The sequence below is a fragment of the Nycticebus coucang genome, chromosome 11, assembly GCF_027406575.1.
Source record: "Nycticebus coucang isolate mNycCou1 chromosome 11, mNycCou1.pri, whole genome shotgun sequence".
In the NCBI taxonomy this organism is placed as follows: Eukaryota; Metazoa; Chordata; class Mammalia; order Primates; family Lorisidae; genus Nycticebus; species Nycticebus coucang.
Window position 1 is genome coordinate 119,219,329 of NC_069790.1, and position 25,808 is coordinate 119,245,136.

The 25,808-nt window shown below is 48.2% G+C and overlaps 1 protein-coding gene across 2 annotated transcripts in view; it reads left to right on the plus strand.

Annotated features, from left to right (window-relative positions):
* Window positions 1-11,193: 11,193 nt before the first annotated feature.
* The window catches only part of ZNF282 (zinc finger protein 282), a 28,437-nt gene continuing 13,822 nt past the window's right edge, over window positions 11,194-25,808 (plus strand). The window contains exons 1-5 of one of the 2 annotated variants that reach the window (XM_053553920.1): window positions 11,194-11,628; window positions 14,109-14,528; window positions 21,950-22,076; window positions 22,595-22,714; window positions 25,042-25,161. In XM_053553920.1, coding sequence (XP_053409895.1) covers window positions 11,464-11,628; window positions 14,109-14,528; window positions 21,950-22,076; window positions 22,595-22,714; window positions 25,042-25,161 — 952 coding nt within the window. In that variant the 5' untranslated portion in view covers window positions 11,194-11,463. The remainder of the gene's footprint in view (window positions 11,629-14,108; window positions 14,529-21,949; window positions 22,077-22,594; window positions 22,715-25,041; window positions 25,162-25,808) is intronic. The other variant, XM_053553921.1, reaches the window with a different exon arrangement.

Here is a 25,808-nt window from a genome sequence, read left to right on the forward strand (position 1 = left end):
GTGATCTTATTCCTCAGCCCTGGCACAGAGTAGATTTCAACTATTTACATTCTGTTCTCTCCCTCCATCAGACCTCTACCAGGTAGAACTCCAAGGCTATTTCTAAAGAGTGTTTGCTTAAGATTCAAGAGTGGATAAATAAAATGGATCAGTGGAAAAGATAAGGTAAAGTCCAATAAGATCTCAGTCTGTGGAGGAGAAACTCTTGGCCATCAAGTGCTCCTGAGAGAAACTGCATTTAATGCTGTAGTTAAAGAAGTACCTGAGGACTGGTCATCGTGAGCAGATGAGATAGGGCAGAGGAGACCCCAGAAACATGCTCTTCTGTCTTCCCTCTGGATGAAGAAGTCTGCACTATCACATACGGGCACTGCAGTGGATCCAGAGGTTGACTGTAACCCAGACTCACTCTTTGCTTACTAGATTTTTCATTGTCACTATTGAATGATCTGGTTTAGCCACATATGTGAAAAGGAAGTTGATTGATTATCTAGCAAGTGAGGACCTTGATCCTCACATTTGATTGATAGTCCTTAGCTGGACTCTAGAGCAGTGCTCTCTGTAGTATCCCTCATCACCAATAATGAAGTCTGCAGAGTTTGGGGGCTCTGCTGGCTTCTCTTGAGCAATTTTGAGAGCTGGCTGTCCATGCCAAGGACCAGAACCTGTGGTTTACTAGGTAAAAACATATTCATCATCTAGTCCAAAAAAGCCTTGTTGATTAATAAAAAGAGGGGGCACGAGTTCCTTTATGCATTCCAAATGATATGGGAATCCCAAATATCTGCTTAGATTTCCTCTGAAGAGACAGGACCCCCAACCCTGTGTCTTAGCTTCTTTAATGAGAAAAAGTGTCCTTAACAACCCAAGAGTTGCTCAATAGCAAAAGCAAGTCTTTCTCCAAAAAGGCTGTCATGGACAAGGACCTCTGATGTCATCAGATAGTTTTTTCTGTAGGCTTGTGGATACTTGCGACCCTGTTCTCTTTGGCACTCATTCTTTATCTGTAGGAAAGTAGTAGTCTCTTCTCATAGGGTTTATGCAGAAGCTGCTCTTTTGGGGGGAAGTTTTAGGCTCTTACAAGCAAAAATTTGTACTTTGGGGTCGAAGTGGTGGGAGGGTCGGGTGGGAGCAGGTACTCAACACAAGGATACAGCTTAAGGACTAAGGGCACAGCCTCTGTATTAGCTCTAGGTTTGGGTCCTGACATCACAGGTAATGTAACTGATTTCTTACTTAACCTTAGTTTCCTCACTTGTAAAAGACAGATGTTGATACCTGTGTCTCAGAGATGTTAAGGCTGAGGAGAAAGCCTATGTGGCGTCTAGCAGAGAGCTTGACTCAGGCAGCTCAGTGATAGCCGTCAGGAAAGAGTTTATAGGACGAACCAGAGAGGGAGCCAGAAAGCTGGGCTCAGTTCGAAGTGGAAAGTGTTGAGAACTATAGCTGCTCTACAGAAGCACACGACCACTACATGTCTCAGCTTGTTGCCTACCATCTTTTGCTTTTATTTGGCCTGTTGTATCATTTCTGTACCTGTTGGCTTCCTTACATCTCTGTTATGATACCATGTGGCTCTGATTCTCCTGCCTTTTCTTAGTTCATTTTCTAATAGTGGGGAATCTGGCCTAGCTTTCCTGTCTGTACCAGCCCACAGATGTTTCCAGCCAACCCTTAGATTGCTGCCCTTAAGTACTTGCTCATTCTGGTTCAGTCAGCTAGAGTCAGGTGTGACAGTCCTGTGGCCCCCTGCTCCAGGTTCTGTGGGCCTGGTAGATTCACTTGGGAATAGGAAAACTGACACAGTATGTATGGCACTGTTACTACTACCTGGATAGAGAGAATCTAACCTATATCAGGGTTCTTTAAAAGACTTCTTAAGTGCCATCAGGGGCCAGAACATTGTTCCTCGCATAGAGCACCTGGAAGGTGGTGTTTACGTATCACGTGGAGTGAGTCGTGTCACTTTTTAATCTATTCATCCCTTTCTGGACCTGCTCCAGTTCTTTTTAAATGGGTAACTCTAGCCATAGTCATACCCACACACAGTGACTTTTGTCAATGTGGTCAATTAAATTGCCTCCTTAAAACAAAAAAATATATCTCACCACTAAGCAACTACTCATCAGAGAATCCTCAAAAGCAGATGCTGCAACTCAAAGATTGCCAGGTTATATTGCAGATATGATAAAACCTCATGAACTATGCGACTTTGTGTGTGTATCAGCCAGTATTTACTGTAAAATCTTAAGACTTGTCCGGTGGCAAGCTACTGGAACAGAAGTCATGTCTTATTTTGTATCCTGCATGGTGGCTCTTGCTGTAGGCACATGGACGCTCATGATCAGTTGTGTAGTGGGAAGACCACTGGAGTAGGAGTTAACTGGATTATGGTCCTTACTTAACATTCTCTACATGATATGGGGCAAACTGATTTATGAAGATCTTTTTCCTAGTTCTAATGTGAAGATTGAACAAAATGGTAATATATTTTTATGTATAGGGACCTTATAAGGTCCCTTCCAACTCTAAAATTATAGAATTTAAGATTATACTTTCGGGTCCTGTCTCTTTGGTTTCTTCCCACCTGGGTTTTGCCCTCTTGAGTGGCTGCTTCAGCACAGCAGAAGGAACACCTTGGAGAAGTGTGCATTATTAACAGATGGAAGAGTCTCACTCTAACCGTATTATAATTCCTTCAAAGCCACACAAACTAAGTTCTAGCAAAAGTATACAATTTTGTCTTAAATACTTATGAAGTATGCATTTAAAAATAAAGTATCGGGCGGCACCTGTGGCTCAGTGAGTACGGTGCCAGCCCCATATGCCGAAGGTGGCGGGTTCAAACCCAGCCCCGGCCAAACTGCAACAACAACAAAAAAAAATAGCTGGGCGTTGTGGCGGGCGCCTGTAGTCCCAGCTACTTGGGAGGCTGAGGCAAGAGAATCGCGTAAGCCCAAGAGTTAGAGGTTGCTGTGAGCCATGTGACGCCATGGCACTCTACCCAAGGGTGGTACAGTGAGACTCTGTCTCTACAAAAAAAAAAAAATAATAAGAAAGTATATATTTAACTACATTTTTTTTTTTTTTTTGTAGAGACAGAGTCTCATCCTATGGCCCTCGGTAGAGTGCCGTGGCTTCACACAGCTCACAGCAACCTCCAACTCCTGGGCTTAGGCGATTCTCTTGCCTCAGCCTCCCAAGTAGCTGGGACTACAGGCGCCCGCCACAATGCCCAGCTATTTTTTTTTTTTTTTTTGGTTGCAGTCTGGCCAGGGCTGGGCTTGAACCTGCCACCCTTGGTATATGGGGCCGGTGCCCTACCAACTGAGCCACAGGTGCTGCCCTTAACTACATTTTTAAATGCATAGGAAAACAGAAGGAAAATAATTATTCTGCCATGGTACTGGGGTCATTTAATGATTACTTTTATTTTTATTTTATTATTTATTTTTTTTTTTTGTAGAGAGTCTCACTTTACCGCCCTCGGTAGAGTGCCATGACATCACACAGCTCACAGCAACCTCCAGCTCTAGGGATTACGTGATTCTCTTGCCTCAGCCTCCCGAGCAGCTGGGACTACAGGCACCCGCCGCAACGCCCGGCTATTTTTTTGTTGCAGTTTGGCCAGGGCTGGCTTTGAACCTGCCACCCTCGGTATATGGGGCCGGCGCCCTACTCACTGAGCCATAGACGCCGCCCTAATGATTACTTTTCTGTAAGTTTTGTGTAATGTAAAGAAAGCACTTTGTGTAAAGCATTTTGCTGTGGCATCACAGCTCACAGCAACCTCAAACTTGGGCTTAAGCAATTCTCTTGCCTCAGCCTCTGAAGTAGCTGGGACTACAGGTGCCCGCCACAACGCCCTGCTATTTTTTGGTTGTAGTTGTCATTGTTGTTTGGCAGGCCCAGGCTGAATTTAAACCTGGAGGCTGAGGCAGGAGAATTGCTTAATTGCTGATGCCCTAGGCACTGAGCTATAGGCGCTGGGCCTGTAAAATCAGTTTTATGTATAGGAAGAATTAGATCAGGAAGGTAAGAGGAACATTATTGGAGAGACTTGAATAAATAAGCAGAATTCAAAATTAAGGATGTACATGAATCTATATTGAGTCAGTTCTTGGCTTTGAGTTTACAAATTTTAAAAATTGTATAAGAAAATAAATATCTAGCCGGGCGTTGTGGCGGGCGCCTGTAGTCCCAGCTACTCGGGAGGCTGAGGCAAGAGAATCGCTTAAGCCCAGGAGTTGGAGGTTGCTGTGAGCTGTGTGAGGCCACGGCACTCTACCGAGGGCCATAAAGTGAGACTCTGTCTCTACAAAAAAAAAGAAAAGAAAATGAATATCTACAAGCCAATCCTGAATGAGCAGGATGAAAACAAGAATAAATAATATGATATATATTAAAAAAAAGAATAATATGGCTCGGCACCCATAGCACAGTGGTTATGGTGCCAGCCACATACACCGAAACTAGTGAGTTCAAGCCTGGCCCAGACCTGCTAAACAACAATGACAGCTGCAACAAAAAATAGCCCAGCATGGAGGTGGTGCCTGTAGTCCCAGCTACTTGGGAGACTGAGGCAAGAGAATCACTTAAGCCCAAGAGTTTGAGGTTGCTGTGAGCTGTGATGCTATGGCACTCTACCAGAGTGATAGCTTGAGGCTCTGTCTCAAACCAAAGAAAGAAAAGAATAAATAATACGATAGGTAGTATAAGCTAGTGAGTAATAACTGAGGGTGTTCATTTCCCCAGATGATCCTGGGTTGAGACAAGGAGATGAGGAGGAGCAGGAAGATTCTGCTGCACCGGTTTGTTTGTGGCTGAACAATAGAATAACCTGGGGAGCTTAAAAAGATATCTGACATTGGGCGGCTCCTGTGGCTCAGTGAGTAGGGCGCCGGCACCATATGCCAAGTGTGGCGGGTTTGAACCCGGCCCCGGCCAAACTGCAACAACAACAAAAAAAGATAGTCAAGCGTTGTGGCGGGTGCCTGTAATACCAGCTACTCAGGAGGCTGATGCAAGAGAATCGCCTAAGCTCAACAGCTGGAGTTTTCTGTGAGTTATGATGCCAGGCACTCTACCGAGGGCGACAAAGTGAAACTCTCTCTTAAAAAAAAAATCTGGCATGATTTGATCAGGTTGTGATGGGGCCTGGATGTCTGTGTGTGTGTGTGTGTGTGTGTTTGAGACAGAGTCTCACTATGTTGCCCTGGGTAGAGTGCTGTGGTGTCACAGCTCACAGCAACCTCAAACTCTTGGACTTAAGCCATTCTCTTGCTTCAGCCTCCCAAGTAGCTGGGACCACAGGTGCCTGCCACAATGCCTGGCCATTTTTTGGTTGCAGTTGTTGTTTGGCAGGCCCAGGCTGGATTTGAACCCACCAGCTCTGGTGTATGTGGCTGGCAACCTAGCCACTGAGCTACAGGTGCCGAGTTGGGATGTCTGTTTTTTTAAAGTTCCCCCAAGTGATTTTCACATGCCTGCAAGGTTTAGAAGATCATAGAAAGAGAAAGCAAATTATTAGATTGGAAATGGTCAGCCTGTTTTACTGGAGCAGAGAGCTGTGGCTTGGAGATAAATGAAAGGTCTTTGAATCCACAGTGGGAAGTCATAATGTGATTCAGAAGGAAATTAGACTCAGAAGGAAATACGGCTTGGGGATGGTTGTTGACAGTTTTGAGTGATCTCAATATTAAGTTAGGAGATCTGGAGGCAGTGGGAAAAACAGCACCAACTTCAGCTGTGCCTGCTGCAGGCTGTGTCTGGAGCCTGGTATTGAAAATACTGGTAGGGCTCAGCACCTGTGGCTCAAGCAGCTAAGGCACCAGCCACATACACCTGAGCTGGCGGGTTCAATTTCAGCCCGGGCCCACCAAACAACAATGATGACTGCAACCTAAAAATAGTGGGGCGTTGTGGCGGGTGCCTGTAGTCCCAGCTACTTGGGAGGTGGAGGCAGGAGAATTGCTTGAGGCCAGCAGTTTGAGGTTGCTGTGAGCTGTGATGCCACAGCACTCTACCCAGGGTGACAGCTTGAGGCTCTGTCTCAAAAAAAAAAAAAAAGAAAGAAAAGAAAAGAAAATACTGGTAGGACTGGGGGAGCACAGATGGGACTGGTGCCCCATGCCTATGGTATGGGCCTAACTAGCCTCTATCAAGATGAGGCTGGCATCTACTCGTAAAAGCAGTTTGTTAAACAATAAGAGACTGGTGACATCCTTACCAGCCTGGATTTAATAATAAGACATGGTTCTAATACCTTATTTGTGCACTTGTAAAAACTAGTATGTTTCTGCATGAGTACCAGACTTTATTTTGAAAGAATAAAACTTCTCCCATGGGCAGCGCCTGTGGCTCAAAGGGGTAGGGCGCCAGTCCCATATGCCAGAGGTGGTGGGTTCAGATCCAGCCCTGGCCAAAAAAATAAAACCCGACAAAAAACAAAACAAAACAAAACTTCTCCCTAGCACAAGTAAATTGGACATGAATAAATGACTACTGCCCAGACCACTTTAGTAATCAAATTTGCACTTAAAAGTTGAAAAGTTGCTCATTGAAAATATTCAAGAGAATATCCTGTAATTGCCAACATAAAACACGTTTTCTGCATGTAGGATTTCTAAACCCTATGTCTGTTGTGTTTAGAACTATTGAGAAGCTAGCCAGGCTTTGTGGCGGGCTCCTGTAGTCCCAGCTACTGGGGAGGCTAAGGCAAGCGAATCACCTAAGCCCAGGAGTTGGAGGTTGCTGTGAGCTGTGACGCCACAGCACTCTACCAAGGGTGATAAAGTGAGACTCTGTCTCTAAAAAAAAAAACAAAAAACTACTGAGTAGTTTACTCATCTAGTCACCGAAACGATTACCCATTTACCGAGACTGAGGAAAGGTATCACAGAGTCACTAACAACTGAGCTCACAGGTTCCAGACCAGCCTGAGCTAGAGCAAGACTCTGTCTCTAAAAATAGCCGGACGTTGTGGTGGGTGCCTATAGTCCCAGCTACTCAGGAGGCTGAGGCAGGAGAATCGCTTGAGCCCAAGAGTTTGAGTTGCTGTGAGCTAAGATGTCATAGCACTCTATTCAGGGTGACTCTTGTCTCAAAACAAACAAACAAACTTGTAAAGAAGGTGATGAAATGCTTATTTGAAGTAGATTAAGAATAAACTTAATTGGCTCAGTGCCTGTAGCTCAAGTGACTAAGGCACTAGCCACATACTCCAGAGCTGGCGGGTTCAAATCCAGCCCAGGTCTGCCAAACAACAATGACAGCTACAACCAAAAAATAGCCAGGCATTGTGGCAGGTGCCTGTGGTCCTAGCTACTTCGGAAGCTGAGGACCTCCTTCTGAAAATTTGTCTTATACCTCTGTAAGGTTTAGAGAAAATACTTTCTCAGAGCCTCAAGCTATTGCCCTGGATACAGTGCCGTGGCATCACAGATCCCAGCAACCTCAAACCTTGGGCTTAAGCCGTTGTGGTGGGTGCATATAGTCCTAGCTACTTGGGAGGCTGAGGCAGGAGAATTGCTTAAGTGTTAAGTATTTGTGTGTGTTTGGGTATTTGAAGTTGAATTTAAATGCTGATAAGAGTAGGGTCTATAAAGGCAGGGATGTTGAAAACTCATTAGCAAGAACAAATTGCCCTTTAAAACTTTTTTTTTTTTGAGACAGAATCTCACTATGTCACCCTGGGTAGAGTGCCGTGACTTCACAGCTCCCAGCAACTTCAAACTCTTGGGCTTACGCCATTCTCTTGCTTCAGTCTCCCAAGTAGCTGGGACTCTAGGCACCCACCATAACATCCAGCTGTATTTTTGGTGGTAGTTGTCATTGTTGTTTGGCAGGTCTGGGCTGGATTTGAACGCACCAGCTCCAGTGTATGTGGCTGGCGCCCTAGCCATTGAGCTACAGTTCCTGAGCCCCTTTAAAACTTTTTTGTTTTTTGGCCGGGGCTGGGCTTGAACCTACCACCTCCAGCATATGGCACCAGTGCCCTACTCCTTTGAGCCACAGGCGCTGCCCAAAACTTTTTAATACAAAAAAATTGGACTGTGACCCTCACATTAATGCTTTTTGTCCCTTCTCTGTGGCCTTGGAGATTAATCACCTTATTCTCAGCACCCTTCCTGTCCATGATGCCCTGTCTCTTTTAGTCCAACTGAGGATGCCAGTGATATTGTGACCTAAGGAGTTTCTCTTCCTTGGAGGATGGCACAGTGTCCTAAAGTGAAGGTAGAAAGCTGTAAACTGGGCCATGCCAGTGAGGGAGGATACCATGACGATCTGAGGCTGCCCCCATTGTCTGGTCTCAGTGACCACATTGGTAGTCCTTAGCCTGCCTGTTAAAGTAGGTTATGATATAGGGTGATCTCAAGATAGACATACAAAGCTGGTAACCTTCTTTACTTAGCTAAGAGTAAGTCTAGAGGTTTTCTTCCTCAAATAAAGCTTTGTTGTAATTATTGAAAGGACATAGAACAATATAATTCTTTAGGAAATGGTAGAGGTGGCTTGACGCCTGTGGATCAGCCACATACACCTGAGCTGGCAGGTTTGAATCCAGCCTGGGCCTGCCAAATAACAATGACAGCTGCAACCAAAAAATAGCCAGGCATTGTGGTGGGTGCCTGTAGTCCCAGTTACTTGCGAAGCAGAGGCAGGAGAATCGCTTGAGCCCAGGAGTTGGAGGTTGCTGTGAGCTGTGATGCCACAGCATTCTACCCAAGACGACAACTTGAGTCTCTGTCTCAAAAAAAAAAAAAAAAAAAAAAGGGAATGGTAGAGGTAGATGTTCTCGTATTTATGGATCCCCTCCTTTAGTTTAGCATCTATCACTTCAAATACTCTGTCCAGAGCAGTAGCCCTGGAATTCCCTGAGAAGGAGATGAAACACAGTCACTTCCCACCAGTGAGACTGAGGGGTCAGACCTGGGTCCTTCTCTTACAAAAGATGTATATTAACTATGGCATTTGACATTTTATTTATTTTTTATTTTATTTGCAGTTTTTGTCCGGGGCTGGGTTTGAACCCGCCATCTCCAGCATATGGGGCCACACCCTACTCCTTTCAGCTACAGGCACTGCCCGCATTTGACATTTTAAATCACCTTTACATAGTTGCTCATTCTGCTCATCCATAAGGTAGCTAACTACTTCATAGTTACCTGGGGACTCCTACAAACCAGTCTCATGACCAGACTCTCTTAGGACAGGATCATTCCCACCCTGGATATCTCTCAGGCTGGTGGCCATTTGGTCACTTGTGATAGGGCCACGGCTGTGTGGCTATAGCAGCTCCCTCCTCTTTCCCTTCTTGTTTTCCTTCTGGGACATTCCCCTAGGTCACTGAATTCACTGCTCTCTTGCTGTATTCACTATGGGTTTTTGTGGCCTGTGGTTGCTAGGTTTGGTGGTTATAAAGCAGTGCTGGTATCATGAAGCCTATGCATTTAATTTCTGTTTGACTTGAGCAAATTTGCTCATATAACAGTTAATGGGACCTCCATCTCTGAGCAGGCACTCTGGCCACAGGGGTGAAAGTGTGAATGGTTGTATGAAAAATCTACTCTTGGGCAGCGCCTGTGGCTCAGTAGGTAGGGCACCGGCCCCATAAACCCAGGGTGGTGGGTTCAAACCCAGCCCCGGCCAAACAGCAATAAAAAATAGCCAGGCTGTGACGGGCGCCTGTAGTCCTAGTTACTCGAGAGGCTGAGGCAAGAGAATCGCCTTGAGCCCAAGAGCTGGAGGTTGCTGTGAGCTGTGACAGCACAGCACTCTACCGAGGGCAACAAAGTGAGACTCTGTCTCTAAAAAAAAAAAAAAGAAAAGAAAAATCTACCCTTTATAAAAGAGAAACGTGAAGTGTCCTAGGCTATAAAAAGGGATGTAGTTATAACTAGTTAAATGATCAAGAAGGGAAGTAGCTTTAACTGCATTATACTGAAAAGACAGTTTAGACCTAGAACTAACGTAATCTTTTCCCTTTTTACCTCTAGGAAAGAGGGGAAGATAATTGATAATCTATAGGACAGAAAGAAGGTGTGTTCTGAAATGGCTTGTTGGTGTAAATGAATTTGCTGAGAACTTTTCAGACTGGACTTGCCTAGTTCTCCTAATAGTAGTGGACATGAATTTATAATCAGGGCAGCTTGTGGCCAGGAAATGGGGGAAGGAAATCATTGACTTCTGGGAGCATGACCTCTACTATCCTGTGAACTCCTTGAGTGCTAAATCCCTGAGATACTCAGTTCTATGGCATATCCTAGAAGTGTGCCTGACAGAGGAAGTACTTGACAATTGTCCTTCGGAATGTGCTCCATGTCTCACTTGGAATAACAATGTCCTTTATTTTTCTAAGTGCAGTGGAACTCAAAGGTCTACAGAGTGATGAGCCTCAGAGATCTCTGTTTTAACAGGGACTGGTCATTTAGGAAGACAAAGTAGGCACTATTTTGAGGATAATTATAAAGGTTTACCTTTGGGGAGTAACTTTGCTGAGTTCCTACCATACGGCAGGCGCTATTGTCATTTAATTTCACAAACTTAGAATACAGTAGGCATTATTTTCTTCATTTATATAAGAGGAGAATAAATGAGGCTCAGAGAAGTTAAATAAATTGCTCAAACTCACAGCTTAGCAGTGATTCTGGAACATAAACTCAAGTGTATGCAACTGTAAAGACTACCCTCTGCCAAAACAGTACCTGACACGTAACAGGTGCTCAATAAATATTTGTGTATGGATGAATGAATTACCCTCTCCCCATGTTCTGTCTTCTTCTTTGGTCCTCCTCTGACCTGGCCTTACCTTTCAATGACACTGACCTGCATCTAACGGTGTTTGAAGAGGCAGCTGTTAAAATGCAGCGCACCTTGTCTGGGAGGAAAAGCTGGGCCCTCTTGATACTTTGGCACAAGTCACTTCTTAGTCATCCAGACCAAGGCAAAGGCCTAGGATTGGTTCAGGTGAATTTCGACTGTGAAAGGAGAGGGAAGCGGTGAAGCCTGCAAAGGAGTGAGGGAAAGGAAAAGGCCAAAAGAAGGCATAGATAGATAGAATTACTTTTGAAAAATTTTCGAAAGGGTCAGGCACTATTTTCTCCTGGGATGCCCACTACATTCTCAGAATTAACAGAAATGAAGCCCACGGTTCAGGACGCTGCGTGGTTTAGGACTTTAAGGTAGGCCATCCCAGACCGAGGGCCAAGCTGCCGCATCTCCACTTTGGGGGCGGCGGCGGCCCCAGCTCGGGAGTGACCCCGGCCCGTCGACGCGGGCGGGCAGGAGCTCAGAGGCCATTGGCTGGCGCGCTGGCTGCGGAGGGGCGGGGAGCGCCGCAGAAGGAGACTGTTTGCTCCTACGGGCTGTAGATGGAGCTGTCCGGCCCCGGCGAGGGGGAAGGCGCCTGGAAAACGTTCTTCTTCTCCCTGGCCGGCCCGAGCGGGGAACAGCACTCCCAGGATGCAGTTTGTGTCAACACGGCCGCAGCCTCAGCAGCTGGGCATCCAGGGCTTGGGGCTGGACAGTGGGAGCTGGAGCTGGGCCCAGGCTCTGCCCCCGGAGGAGGTCTGCCACCAGGAGCCGGCGCTGCGCGGGGAAATGGCCGAGGGAATGCCGCCTATGCAGGTGGGTGCAGCCCCCGCCGGCGCCATGGCCGCTGCCGTGGGGGCGGGGCGCGGGCGGGCGCCGCGGGGACCGGGCCGCGAGTCCTCGGGGAGGCCTGGCCCGCTCCCCTGTCTTGCGGCGCGGAGAGCAGGCCCCACGCCGGCGGGGCGGAGCGGGCCTCGGCGCAGGCCCCGGGCGTAGGCCCGGCCTGTGCGGCCGCAGAGTGCGATCGCGGGGCCGAGTGCCCGGTGGAGTGCGGAGGCCTCGAGGCCAGGACCCCGGCCCGCCCTTTCCGGGACCTGGCGGAGCCGAGACCCGTTGCCAAATCCGTCCCGGGGCTCCCTTGTGCAGGCGGCCGGCGGCGGGAATGAATATCTCATGGAGGCTTATGCTACAGTCAGTTTGACCAGAAGCTTTTCAAAAATGTTTTATTGCCGTCTTTTACCAAAACCGAGGAGTAATTCACTTTTCCCCTGCACCAGGTGTGAGCCAGGGAAGGTGTGGTGGAGCAGTGACTTTGTCTTCTTTCCGGCTGTTTGCAAACGGCTGCACCCGGGAGCCGCCTGGGCAGCTCTCGTTGCCCGGGCCTCATCCCGGAGCAGCTAAGGCAGATCCTCGGGAGCCTCAGGAGGCACCAGTCGCTTAAGACTCCCTCAGTGATCTTCCGCGCAGGATCTGAGAGCCAGTGCTCCAGAATTGGGCATAGAACAGAGGGACCCAGTGCACCCGGTGGCTTCCCCGAGGGGGGTGTCTCTGAGTGCCCGGATGCTCCTCACAGGCCCCTTCTGCTCTCCGCTGGGCTCTCACAGGTTAGCCAGGAGCTGTGCTGCTGTGTGTAATCATTTCCCAGCTTTAGGTCCTGAGGAAGCTAAGCTGGGCCGTGACTTCCTAAACTTTTAACTGTCAGCCCTGACCCCTCTATGGGCTGGGCGGGAGTGAAGCTTCCTGGAGCCCAAATGGAGCCTTTGATAGAGACACAGCCACCTCTGACTTAGAAGGCCCTGCCCTCCACTCAACCCTGTCACCAAGGCACTCTCAGAAAGCTGTAGGGTCCTCCTCTGTAGCTGTTGGGGCTCTCAGTTAGAGAGGGTGGCCAGGGTGCTGGTCATCGGTCTGCCCAGGCCACCTCAAAGGAGCAGGTCTCTACTTTTTGGAGCCCAAGGGCCTCCTAGGCAGCAACAGGAGGAACAGAAAATGACACCTCTTCCTGTCCCACGTGGGAAGGAGAGTCAGTTATCACCATAGCTGTTGTCCAGTGAGCCCTGGCCTCTGGCATAGTATGACACCAGTCCCCCAGATTACCAGTGAACTGTGACCACCCTTGACTCTTCTCTCTTGGCCTCAGGGCTCAGCTCCCAAGCTGCTCCTCTTGGCCTCACCTTCTAGGGTGAGGGGCTGTGCTAGAAGAATTCAGGCAGAGGCCCCAGACCCTGGGGCAGCTCTTCCCCAGAAAGTGGAGAGGGGGCCTAGAGGAGTTTTTCCCTTTGTCTTATACTTCTTGCCAGTGAGGGATGTCTCCTCTTCCTCTGTAATGAGTGACTTTTTTTTTGAGACACAGTTTCACTTTATCGCCCTCAGGAGAGTGCCGTGGCATCACAGCTGACAGCAACCTCCAACTCCTGGGCTTAGGCGATTCTCTTGCCTCAGCCTCCCTAGTAGCTGGAACTACATGCACCTGCCACAACACCTGGCTATTTTTTTTTTGTTGCAGTTTGGCCAGGGCCGGGTTCGAACTTGCCACCTTTGGTATATGGGGCCAGCGCCCTACCCACTGAGCCACAGGTGCTTCCCAATGAGTGACATTTTTGATAAACCTATTTTCATTTTGCAAAATATTAAACGAGTCATATGTGGGGGGAAGCTGCTTGTCTGGCCTCTCCCTGAGGCTCTCTGGTCTGTCCCTTGACCACAGCCCTGGCAGGAATGGCAGTGGCAATGCTTGCCTGAGAGGTGTTTTTGTTACCTACAGTACCTGGAGCTGCTCCGGTTGGCAGTGCAGGGAGGTGCCGTAGGATGACCAGCTGTTTCTCTCTGTCTCGCTTTCATCGTCTTTAAAGAAGAGATCATCATTCTTGCCCTAACCTGCTGAAAGATTGCTGGGAAGATTAGCATCACATCACTTATGTGAAAGAAAAAACACTAGGCAATTATGAAGTTTGTCTTTAAGTCTGGCCCTTTGAGAAAATAGCTGTTCTATTCTAAGAAAGTGGTCTGTGATATTTTAGTCAGGGGTCACAGGGGTCACTTGGCAAGTCAAGGTGGGTGAACCAGTGACCAGCCTGAATTCTATAGGCTGGAGATTGGAGAGTGATTAGTTGGCTGGGTGGGTGGTCACTCTAGCTATTGCTGAGGGCATTAATGAGCACCACAGCCTGAGGGGTGGGCACTTAGCAGAAGAGAGATAATCTGTAGTATTTGCTTAGTTGTCATCTGTTCTCAGGCACCTTCCCCCCAGACATAGGTCTCATCCTGCTCTGTCACTTAACTCTCTTTGCACACAGGCTCAAGAATGGGACATGGATGCCCGGCGACCCATGCCTTTTCAGTTCCCACCCTTCCCGGACAGGGCACCTGTCTTCCCTGACCGCATGATGCGGGAGCCACAGTTGCCCACAGCAGAGATCTCGCTATGGACTGTGGTCGCCGCCATTCAGGCTGTGGAACGCAAGGTGGATGCCCAGGCCAGCCAACTGCTGAACCTGGAGGGGCGCACGGGGACAGCTGAGAAAAAGCTGGCCGACTGTGAGAAGACAGCTGTGGAATTCGGCAACCACATGGAGAGCAAGTGGGCCGTGCTGGGGACCCTGCTGCAGGAGTACGGGCTGCTGCAGAGGCGGCTGGAGAACTTGGAGAACCTGCTACGCAACAGGAACTTCTGGGTCCTGCGGCTGCCCCCGGGCAGCAAGGGCGAGGCCCCCAAGGTATGTGGGGGTCCCCAGAGTCAGTGTGGAGGTGAGGAACAGCACAGGTGAACAAAACCCTTGGTTTTATTTTGTCATTTCTTACAAACTTCTTGGGCTCTTCATTTCAGTGTCTCTGCTTTACCTGGCCTGGAATGTTCCAGCCTAGAACGGCTGGCCTCGGCTCATTCCCCATAGAGTCTACATGCCTCTCTCTTAGGTCCTTTGTCCTCACTCGTCCTAGAGCCTCCCCGAGTCATCTGGTTGTCTGCAGATTCCTGCAAGTCTTCACTCCTTGCTTTGCCCACTTGGCACCTACCAGTGACCATTTGTCTTTGGTTCTCTTTGTATATCCTCATCTGAACGTGGCTGATGTTGGACCCCAAGCCACGCCAACCAGGATTGCTTTCAAGTCAAGGTCATTAACTTTAGGTGGGCTCGTCTGGAGGCTCAGAATTCATGCTCCATTTCCCGTTGCATTCACCACCCTGCATTATCAGCACTGTCAATTTTGCTGAGAGAATGGAGTCACCCAGAAGGGGCTTCCACACACTGTATGTTCATTCACCTGCTGCCTTGGCTCCCACAGAGTCTGCGTTCTCTTGCTGCTGTGGTGTGGTGTCCACACCCTTCCCCCTTCGCTCAGGTTCTCCCTGTCATCTCCCCTTTTCTTCCACACCATCAGTTCTCCTTGCTATGCTGGGTCTTGACCACCAGCAGGTGAACTCTCCCTCCCACAGCCCATCTCTGTCACATCACAAAAATCCTCTACATAGCGCCACAGTTCTCTGCTCCTTTTCTGAGCAGAATCCCTTAAAAGAGTTGTCTATACATGTTATCTCTGATTCTTTCTTCCCTAGCTTCTCCCTTCCCCATTATCCCCTCTTATTGAAGAATATTCAAACATATACATTCCATACAAAAGTAAATGGAATAGTGGTGTGATCCCCTATGAACTCTTGTCCAGCTTTAATACAAATCAGCTCTCGGCCAATCTTGTGTCACCTAAATCCTTACCCACTTCCTGCCATCCCATTCTATTTTATTTATTTGTTTATTTATGTTGTTGAGACAAGAGTCTCACTATGTTGCCCTGGATAGAGTGCCGTGGCGTCACAGCTCACAGCAACCTCAAACTCCTGCGCTCGAGCAATCCTTCTGCCTCAGCCTCCAGAGTAGCTGGGACTACAGGCTCCTGCCACAATGCCCGGCTGTTTTGGGGTTGCAGTTGTCACTGTTGTTTAGCAGGCCCGCGCCAGGCTCAAATCTGCCAGCCTTGGTGTATATGGCAGGTGCCCTACTCACTGAGGGCGCCCAGCCACATTCCATTTTATTTTGAAGCAAATTCCAGATGTAATCATTTCATTTGTAAATATTTTGGTGTTAGCTGTAAATGATAGGAACTCTTTAAAAAAAAAAAAGATAACCTTGATGTTATCACCACCACAGTAACCTACTCAAATGTCTAGTCCGTGTTCAAGTTTTTAATTGTTTCCATTTTTTTTTGCTTTGTTTTTGTTTAATTCAGGATTTAAATAAGGTCCACACATTGGGGTTGAGATGTTTCTTAAGTCTTTTTTTTTTTTATCTGTCGGCTCCTCTTCTATCTTTTATTTTCCCTCATAATTTATCTGTGGAAGGAATGGGACCATCTGTCCTATCAAGTGTCTGACTGTCTGAATTCTGCTCCCTGCACCCTCGTTTAACACGTTCCTGTCTTCTCAGTGTTTTGGGAATTGGTTTTCTGTGGAACCCTCCCAGATCACGCCTTTCCTCCCTCATGCTGCCCCTGGTATTACAGCCAGTGATGAGACCTCCGTCTTCCTCCTCCCTGTGCTGTCTGCCCCGCTGTGTACAGCTGACTCACCCTCTTTAAAACCCCTTTCATGGCCAGGCATGGTGGCTCACATTTGGGAGGCTGAGGCAGGTGGATTTATAGAGCTCAAGAGTTTGAGACCAGCCTGAGCAAGAGTGAGACCCTGTCACTACTAACAATAGAAAAACTAGCCATGTGTAGTAGTGGGACCCTATAGTCCCAGCTACACTGGAGGCTGAGGCTGGACCCTAAAAGTTTGAGGTTGCTATGAGCTACACTGATGCCAAGGTCCTCTACCCAGGGTGACAGAGGAAGCCTCTCTCTCAAAAAATAAATAAATAAATCAACCCCTTCCACGTGGCTTCCAGGGGACTGTTCTCCCTGGACTCTTTTCCTTCCTCACTGGCTGCTCTCTCTCAGTCTTCTTTGCAGGTTTCACCTCCTTTGCCAATTTCTTGTTTCAAGTCTAGGGCTGTGTCTTGGCCTTCCACTGTTTACACTCACTCCTGATGACTGCATCCAGTCTTATGGTGTTAAATGCAATCTGTGCCATCAGTTCCCAAGCAGATTCTTTTCCTCCCACTCTCCCTCTCTCTGTGTCTTGCCCAGATGCCTATTAATTCAGATCTCGATTTGGATGTCAGTAAATGTCTTAGATTTTGCCCAGATGTCTTTTAATTCAGCATCTCCATTTGGATGTCAGTAAATACCTTAGATTTAACATGACCAAACTGTGTTCCTGATTTTCTACCTGAATCCGTTCTACCCAAAGTCATCCTCATCTCTGTTGATGATGGTTCTATCCTTTCGGGTGCTCAGGCCAAAACTTTGGAGTCATACCTGTCTCCTTTCTTTTTCACATCCTACTTTCAATATATTAGTAAATACTGTTTGATTTTTATTCAGAATATATCCAAAATTTGACTGCTTCTCAACACCTCTACTGCTGACACTGCCGTCTGGTCTGAGCTGTGTCATCTCTCATCTGATTCTTGCCATGGCCTTCTGATGGGTCTCCTTGTCTCCTCCTTATCCCCAACCTATACAATCTAGTCTCGGCAGAACAGCCAGCCACATGATCCCTTTAATACATAAATAGTCAGGTACACCTGCACTTAAATTTCCCAAATGGCTTCCCATCTGACTCAGAATGAAAGCGTGAGTTGGGAGGTCAGGCCTGGTGGCTCACTCCTGTAATCTTAGCACTCTGGGAGGCCAAAGCAGGTAGATTGCTTGCGCTTAGGAGTTTGAGGCCAGACTGAGAAAGAGCAAGACCCCACTCCCCTATTGAAAATAGAAAAAAAGAAAATTGGCGGGCATCATGGTGGGCACCTGTAGTCCCAGCTATTCAGGAGGCTGAGGCAGGAGGATCACTTGAGCTCAGGAGTTTGAGGCTTCTGTGAGCTACGATGCCATGGCACTCTATCCAGAGCAACTGAGTGAGACTCTGTCTCACAAAAAAAGAAAACAAAACCCCTGCGTTTGTCTATGGCTCCTATGCTCTTCCCTGCCTCTTGGCTTGCTTTTCCTTCCCTTCCCTCATGTCACTAAGCGGCTCCTTCTCTGGGTATCTGCACAGCTCTGCATCCCTGTGTCCACCAGGGGTCTGCTCGGTTGTCCCTTCATCAGGGTCCCCTTCCACAGCCACCCTCTCTATAAAAGGACCAAGTGCCCCCAGCATGTTCTTCTCCCAGGGCCTGCTCTTACTTTCTCCAAAGCACGTATGTCCCTGGCATCTGAAATGTTTTTTTTTTTTTTTTTTTTTTTAGTCTTGGTTGGTTTTCCCCAACCAGAATGTAAATTCTGCTCGGTTCACTGCTGTCCCTGTGCCTATGATAGTACCTGGCTTAGAGATGGAGGCAATACATGACACTCCAGCTAGAGAGCTGACAGCTCCGTGGAAGGGGCCAGGTCGGCAACCAACCCTAGCGACTTTGCCAGAGTAGTTGTTTGACGTTTATTTATTGAGGCTTCACAGAATTGAGTTGTAATAGTGGCTTTGGTTCCTTCACAAAACATTCCCTAGCACTGGAGCCCACACAGAGTGCTTTTTAGTGTGGTTTTGCACATATTGCTTGTCTAGCACGATGACCATCTGCTAACACCCTGCCTTCTTCTCTGGGCTGTGTGTTTAACTCTGTGCTGTATCTTTATGTGGCACAACATGTTCTGTATGTTGGATGAGGCTTTCAAGGAGCCTCGAGTTGACATGTGCCCTTACAGAATAAAGAAATGGTTGGGGGTCCAGAATGAGAGCACTTGGGTTTGAATCTTGACTTAACCACATACTGGTTTTTCCGACCATTGTTCAAGTATGTTTTTTTGTCTCTGAGCCTCCTCAATTCCTCTTTTGGAAGAAGTGGAGTATAAATAATTAAGTAAATTCTCAGCCGGTTCCTCTGAGTTTCAATATTATTGTCATAAAATGAAGGTGCTCGTTTGCTTAACTTCATGGAGTTGTGAAGAATAATTGATTTTGTTTATGAGAAAACACTATGTAAGTCATTGTGTTAGTAAGCTGTTGCTGTGTAACAGACTACCCCAAAACAAACGTAGCTGCCTAAGAAAAATAGTTATCATCTTGCTATTTCTGTGTGTCAGGAATTCAGGAGCTGCTTAGCTGAGTGGTTCTGGCTCAGAGTCCCATGAAGTTACATTCAAGTTATTGACTGGGGCAGCAGCCATCTGGGGCTTAACTGGGACTGAGGGTCTGTTTCTAAGATGGCACACTAACCATGCTATTGGCAGGAGTTCTCATGTGTGGACCTCCCGCATAGGGCTACTTGAGCTTCCTCAGAGCATGGCAGATGGCTTCCCCGAGCGGGAGTGAGCCAAGAGAGACCAGGATGGAAGCTGCCATGTCTTTTACAACTTAGTCTCAGAAGCTCTACACTTTCATTAACCAGTGTTTTAGAGGCAAATCACCAAATCCTGTCCACACTCAAGGGGAGAATAGGCTTTACCTATTAAAGAGACTGTCAAATAATTTGTGGACATATTTTAAAACTACCCCAATCATAAAGCACCATGAAAATGTTAATCGATGTTGCTAGCAATATCAACAATAATTCATTGTCTGCTCTTGGGCATGCTGGATGGGCAGAGATCATGAAGAAGAAAAGACAGACTGCATCTCGGGTGTTCCAGGTACAGGCAGGGAGCGGAGGAACTTGAGGTAGCAGAGCTGAGATGGGCTTTTCTGAGGTTGAGATGATCCTGAAGGGAACAAGTTGATGGGGAGGGAGAAACTGACGATGTGAAAAAGAAGAGGTTGGATGAAGTTGCACAGGTGGGGGGTGGAGGAGAAATGAAGGCTGAGTATTGACAGGTATGGCTGTGCAGGAAGGAGGAGGATGAGGAAGCAGCAGTGTCCCCCTGAGATCAAAGGTGGATGGAAGAAAATGGGGGAAAGCCAGGTGGAGGTTTGGGAGAGTGAGAAGTTTGGAACAAGCCTCCCAGCGAACATAGTGATCTCTCAACAGGAGATCAGCGAAAGGCCTTGAGATGCCATGAATTTATGGAGGATGTCATCTGCAGGATTTTGTGAGTTTTATCTAGCAACAGGGAGTTTAATTGAGGAAAGGGATCTATATTAACTTTCCTGGATTTGAGGATTTCCTGAGTCTGGTGAAAATTGCAAGGAGTTAAAAGTTCTAGCTCTGGCCAGGTGCAGTGGCTCACGCCTATAATCCCAGCACTGTGGGAGGCTGAGGAGGGAGAATTGGTTGAGCTCAGGAGTTCGAGACTTGCCTGAGTGAGAGTGAGACCCCCAACTCCTAAAAAAATGGAAAAACCCAGCTGGGCACTGTTGCGAGGACCTATAATCCCAGTGGCTTCCAGAGGCTGAGGCAGCACGATGCCCACAGCCCGAGTCTGAGATTGCCGTGAACTACGATGCCATTGCACTCTACTGGGTCATAGGGTGGGACTCTGTCTCAACAACAACAACAACAAATTCTAGCTCTGATTCCAGAGAGGGATGGTGAGATATAGTGAATAGGGATGGGCCGTGCACATGGGTACACATTGCCAATGCACAGGCCACCCTGAGAGTTGCGTTCGCCTGGCCCAAGGGCTGACATTTCTAAGTCAGGAAAAGGTGCTGCCGCTCACCATTGCTGTGTGCCTGACTCTGCTCTCTTTTTCTAAGTGCACCAAGGTGCCACATGGTCTGGCCTTGGCCCTGTAAATGCAGGTACAAAGACTGCAGGACTAGGCCTGGGAGTGGGTGAGATTGGAGGGGTTGGGTTCTACAGACTGAGAAAGGCCAGCTTGGTGGGTTTGGGGGAGTGGTAGGAGGGAAGCCTGTGTGGCCACAGAAGGAAGTTCAGTTATCAAAGTCATGGAAGTGAAACCATTTTGCACAGCTCGGTCTCAGGTGCGGTAGTGCTTGCTGGTGAGTGGCTGAAGTGAGAAGGGAGGAAGATCCTTGTCAACCTAGAATAACAGCTTTATTTTATTTATTTATTTATTTTTTTGTAGAGACAGAGTCTCACTTTATGGCCCTTGGTAGAGTGCCATGGCATCACACAGCTCACAGCAACCTCCAACTCCTGGGCTTAAGCGATTCTCTTGCCTCAGCCTCCCGAGTAGCTGGGACTACAGGCGCCCGCCACAACGCCCGGCTATTTTTTGGTTGCAGTTCAGCCGGGGCCGGGTTTGAACCCGCCACCCTCGGTATATGGGGCCGGCGCCTTACGGACTGAGCCACAGGCACCACCCGAATAACAGCTTTATTATTAGAGCAGGTTGCCTTGACTGACAAGTGAGTGACCCCTCAAGCAACTGAAAAGTGTGTGTTGATTCCCTGCAGTGTGCTCTGCCCACTTGAGAGACAGCAGACGGAGGTCCTGGAGCTTTAGCACAGGCCTTTATTTATTATTTATTTTTAGACAGAGTCTCATTTTGCCGCCCTTGGTAGAATGCTGTGGTGTTACAGCTCACAGCAACCTCAAACTCTTTGGCTTAAGTGATTCACTTGCCTCAGCCCCAGTCCCAAGTAGCTGGGACTACAGGTGCCCGCCACCACGCCTGGCTATTTTTAGAGACGGAGTCTTGCTCTTGCTCAGGCTGGTCTTGAACTCCTGAGCTCAGGCGATCCACCCCTCTCAGCCTCCCAGACTGCTAGGATTACAGGTATGAGCCACTGCACCTGGCAGCACAGGCCTTCAGATTTTGCATGTTTTTCTGACAAAATGTAACTGTGTACACAGAGGCGACCTGACCTGAAATACAGGTTTGATAACAGAGTTTTACTGTGCTTGGCTCACTGACACCCACTCTGAGAACCTTCCACCCTCTGTCACCCTGATTGCCCAAAGAAGCACATTGACTGCACTTTACCTTCAGGGATCCAGTTGACCTATAAGTGAAATAACAAAGGATGTAGTTAAATGTTTTTAAACGGGGCGGGCAGCATTGACCATCATTGTTACTGGAAGCACGAGAAGGTCAGGGACAGAGGACTGGCTGCTTTGGAGTGGGCTGCCCTGGGCTAGGACTCAGAAGTGGGGGCCGGAGCCATGGGCAGGGGACAGGCTTAGGGCTGTGGGGCCCATGGCTGGCGGGTGATGAGGGCAGAAAGGAGCAAGCAGGAGGCATTGTGCTAAAGGTCTCATTGGTTCAGGTTCCAGTGACTTTTGTCGACATTGCTGTTTACTTCTCTGAGGATGAGTGGAGGAACCTGGACGAATGGCAGAAGGAGCTTTATAACAACCTTGTTAAGGAGAACTACAAAACCCTGATGTCCCTAGGTAAGGACACCTCTCCTCTTGGGTGCACGGTCTCTAGAGAGGGTTTTATGCTTGCTGATCTACATTAACCCCACCTGGGCAAGTCCTCTCATGTTTATACCAAATGGAAACTCAAGAAACTATTTGCTTCTCCAATGCTAATAAGATAGATATAGGATGAATATGAAAAACCTAGTAACAGAGCTCGTTGCCATAGAATTCAGCAATACACCACTGCTATTTGGAATATAGTAAAATAGCACCCTTTGCACCTTACTGCGCTGCCCCCCAACAGCCTGAGGTGGGCCTAGTTGGTCTGATGTCGGCTTTCAGAGACCAGCTCTTTCTACACTACACATTATTTGGTTGTTTTCAAGGTTCCTCATGAGCTATCCATCACCTACCTTACTTGCACACCTGCTACCATGTGGAGGGACATGGGTGGAGGGGGGACCCTGGCTAGTGAGAGCCTTTCTGTCAATTTGCTCTTGGCGCCCTGGTCAGCTTCACTCAGCCCTCCTTCTTCAACTCATTTCCAGATGCAGAGGGCCCAGTGCCCAAGCCAGATGCCCCGGCCCCAGCTGAGCCCAGGGAAGAGCCTTGTGTGTGGGAGCAGCGTCACCCCGAGGAGAGAGAAATCGCCATGGATCCAGACACAGGTGATGGCAGCTGAAGAGAGTGCCAGGTGCAGGGCCTGGCAGTGGAGGAGAGCCGGGCAGCCTGCATGCTGGAAGGCATTCCTGCGCGTCTTCCAGGTGGAGCATGTCCTCAGTTGTTCCCAGCAGCCACTTTTGCTGTAGTTGAAGTTGGTGGTCTCATATAGGAAGAGATCTCAGGGCCTGAAATTGCACCATGGGTATGTGTCCTGAGGTTTCGAAAAGCCATGTAGCTCCGGACTCATAGGTAAACTGCTTAGAAAGATGAAGGGCCTAATGGGGAACTGCAGAGAGAGGCCCCAGGCTGGGAGAGCACCGAAGGCCCCAGGCCCAGGCTCAGGGAGGTGGACAGGAGCTGAAAGGGAGTCTGCAGCAGACCAAGGTTGTACCCTGGCCCAGTGTCCATTGGTCAGCTGTGATCTGTGGCATTAGCTCCTCACTCTTACACAGAAACATGCATATCACACGCAGACTAGCCCAGCAGGCTTTTCTTCACTACAAACAGAATCTTAAGTTTTGAAGAAGTCCATCATCACACGTGAAATCTCAGTGGGATGGGAGCCTCCAGGGGCCTTGACACTGCTCTGCCCTGGAAGTCTTTTTTCTCAGGGCCTCAGCAGTGCTGGACAAGGTAGATTCTGGCTGAAACTGCATTTTCTGCCAGATTAGATTTACTTTCACCCACCTGGGGCCTATGTCCTTCCTTGTTTTTTAGTGGAGAGCAGTTTTACTGAGGCTTCTCTCAGAAGGTGGCTCCTAGGGCCACATTCTTCTCCCTCCTTACCAGTCTTTCTGTTTTATTGGGGTTTAATTTATAGATCATGAAATTTACTCTTTTTAAAATATGCAATTCTGGCTCGGCACCTGTGGCTCAAGCGGCTAAGGCGCCAGACCTGAGCTGGCGGGTTTGAATCCAGCCCGGGCCTGCCAAACAACGACGGCTGCAACCAAAAAACAGTCGGATGTTGTGGCAGGTGCCTGTAGTTCCAGCTACTTGGGAGGCGGAGGCAGGAGAATCGCCTGAGTCCAGGAGTTGGAGGTTGCTGTGAGCTGTGATGCCACAGCACTCTACCTAGGGCAACAGCTTGAGGCTCTGTCTCAAAAAAATAAATAAATGAATATGCAATTCTGTGTTTCATAAAGTTTTTTAGTTATCACCACCATCTAATTCTAGAACATTTCCATCATAAGAAGCCCCAGGCCCCTTAGCAGTCACTACCCACTTTCTCGTCCCCCACAACCCTTGACAGTCACTCTTCTGCTTTCTGTCTCAGTGGGATTTCCTGTCCCGGACATCTCATCTAACATGCTTCCTTCCCTGACCTTGTCAAACACTGCAGATGTTTGTGTCCGGCAGCTGTGGTAACTAGTCTTACATGGTAGCTTTTTACATTGAAGCACTGAAACCTCAGCAGTTTCAGTGGGTTTCGAGCCATTGCTATGCATGAGATGGAGCCTGTTTTATAAACGAGAAGAGCAGACCAGAACTCAGAGAGGTTAAATGGCTCATCCACTGAGACAGGGCATTGGGAGCAGCAGCCCATCTTCAGATTCTTCGCCTCATCTCTTTCCTGTTGCCTAAGCTGCCTCCTGCCAGGGCTAGCACACTGAGCCCAGAAATGCCTTCAAATGAAGAGGTCCAGTTTGTCACATACTAGGGTTCTGTGGAGAGGACCTGTCACTGGTATTTATGAACAGTAACCCCTCACTTCATGTCATCAGCAGGTTCTTGGAAACTGACTTTAAAAGAAAGAATGTATAACACAGCTGATTTTTTTTTCTCATCAATGTTACAGTGAAACAAGGTCAAAGGAAATGATGTTATTTGAAGACCTTCCCCGTGTCTTACTGCTTAAAGTCTCTTAAGAGGCTTTGACGACATTAAGTGAGGACGGACTGTTTAAAGAAGTCAGGCCTCGTCCACCTGAGAACACAGCTTGGTTGTACCTCTTTGCCTGGCCCGACTTCTTACTAATCATACGTATGCTCATGGTGTGTGGACCTGGCCATGGCCTGGTGAAAAACAAGGTCTAACAACTCCTTCACGGAGGTCAAACTTGTCCTGATTAGCACACAGCATGGTCATTTCTAAACTCTGTCTCTGGCCTTGCCATACCTCCTTTTGCTGCTTCCCTGTTCCTTTTTCTTGATGTTGACTGCCTTTCTACTCCTGGGACATTCTACTCCAGGGTCCTGTGTGGCTCCAACAGGAACCCAAGACCCCTGGACTCTCCCCTGGCAAGTGCTGACAGTCATATTCTGACCCCAGAATGTTCTGGTGACCATCGGGCAGAAAAAAGACACCAAGCAATGTGATTCTTTGTCCCCAGGAGCAGAGCCCCTGGTGTCCACACAGGACACGCCCTCCCAGGTGAAACGTGAGGAAGCCCTGTGTGTCCGGGACCAGCGGGGCCTGGAGGAAAGAGCCATCCCTACAGAATCCATCACTGGTGAGTAAGCCACTCAGCTGCCCAGACCACAAACATCTCACATGGTCTCCATGCTCCTAGAGTTGTCTGTTGTGTGTGCCAGGCCACAGGACTGAGCTAGAAATGGAGGGGCCGTGGGTCCAGTATAGGGCTGAGACAGGACCCTTCTAGGACACAAACATGGCACCCGGCACTGAGGATGTGCTGGCCCATCTAGGCCCATCTTAGCTTGTTCTGTTTCTTATTTGTATTATCAGTTTTTAACTATTTCTCCCTCACCTTTTTCTTTCTTTTTGAGACAGCATCTCAAGCTGTCTCCCTGTGTAGAGTGCTGTGGTGTCACAGCTCACAGTAACCTCAAACTCTTGGGCTCAAGTGATTCTCTTGCCTCAGCCTCCCAATCAACTGGGAACATAGGTGCCCGCCACAATGCCTGACTATTTTTTTTTTTTTTTTTCGGTTGCAGTTGTCATTGTTTTAGCTAACCCAGGCCAGGTTCGAACCCACCAGCCTTGGTGTATGTCATCAGCACCTTACCCACTGAGCTTCAGGCCCCGCCCTCTCCCTCACCTTTAAAAAACAATATCCTGGCAGAAGTGCTAAGCACTTTCCTAGGCTTTGTGGGTAGGGAACAGAGAGATCAGCAAGACCTCCCTTGGGTGGCACCT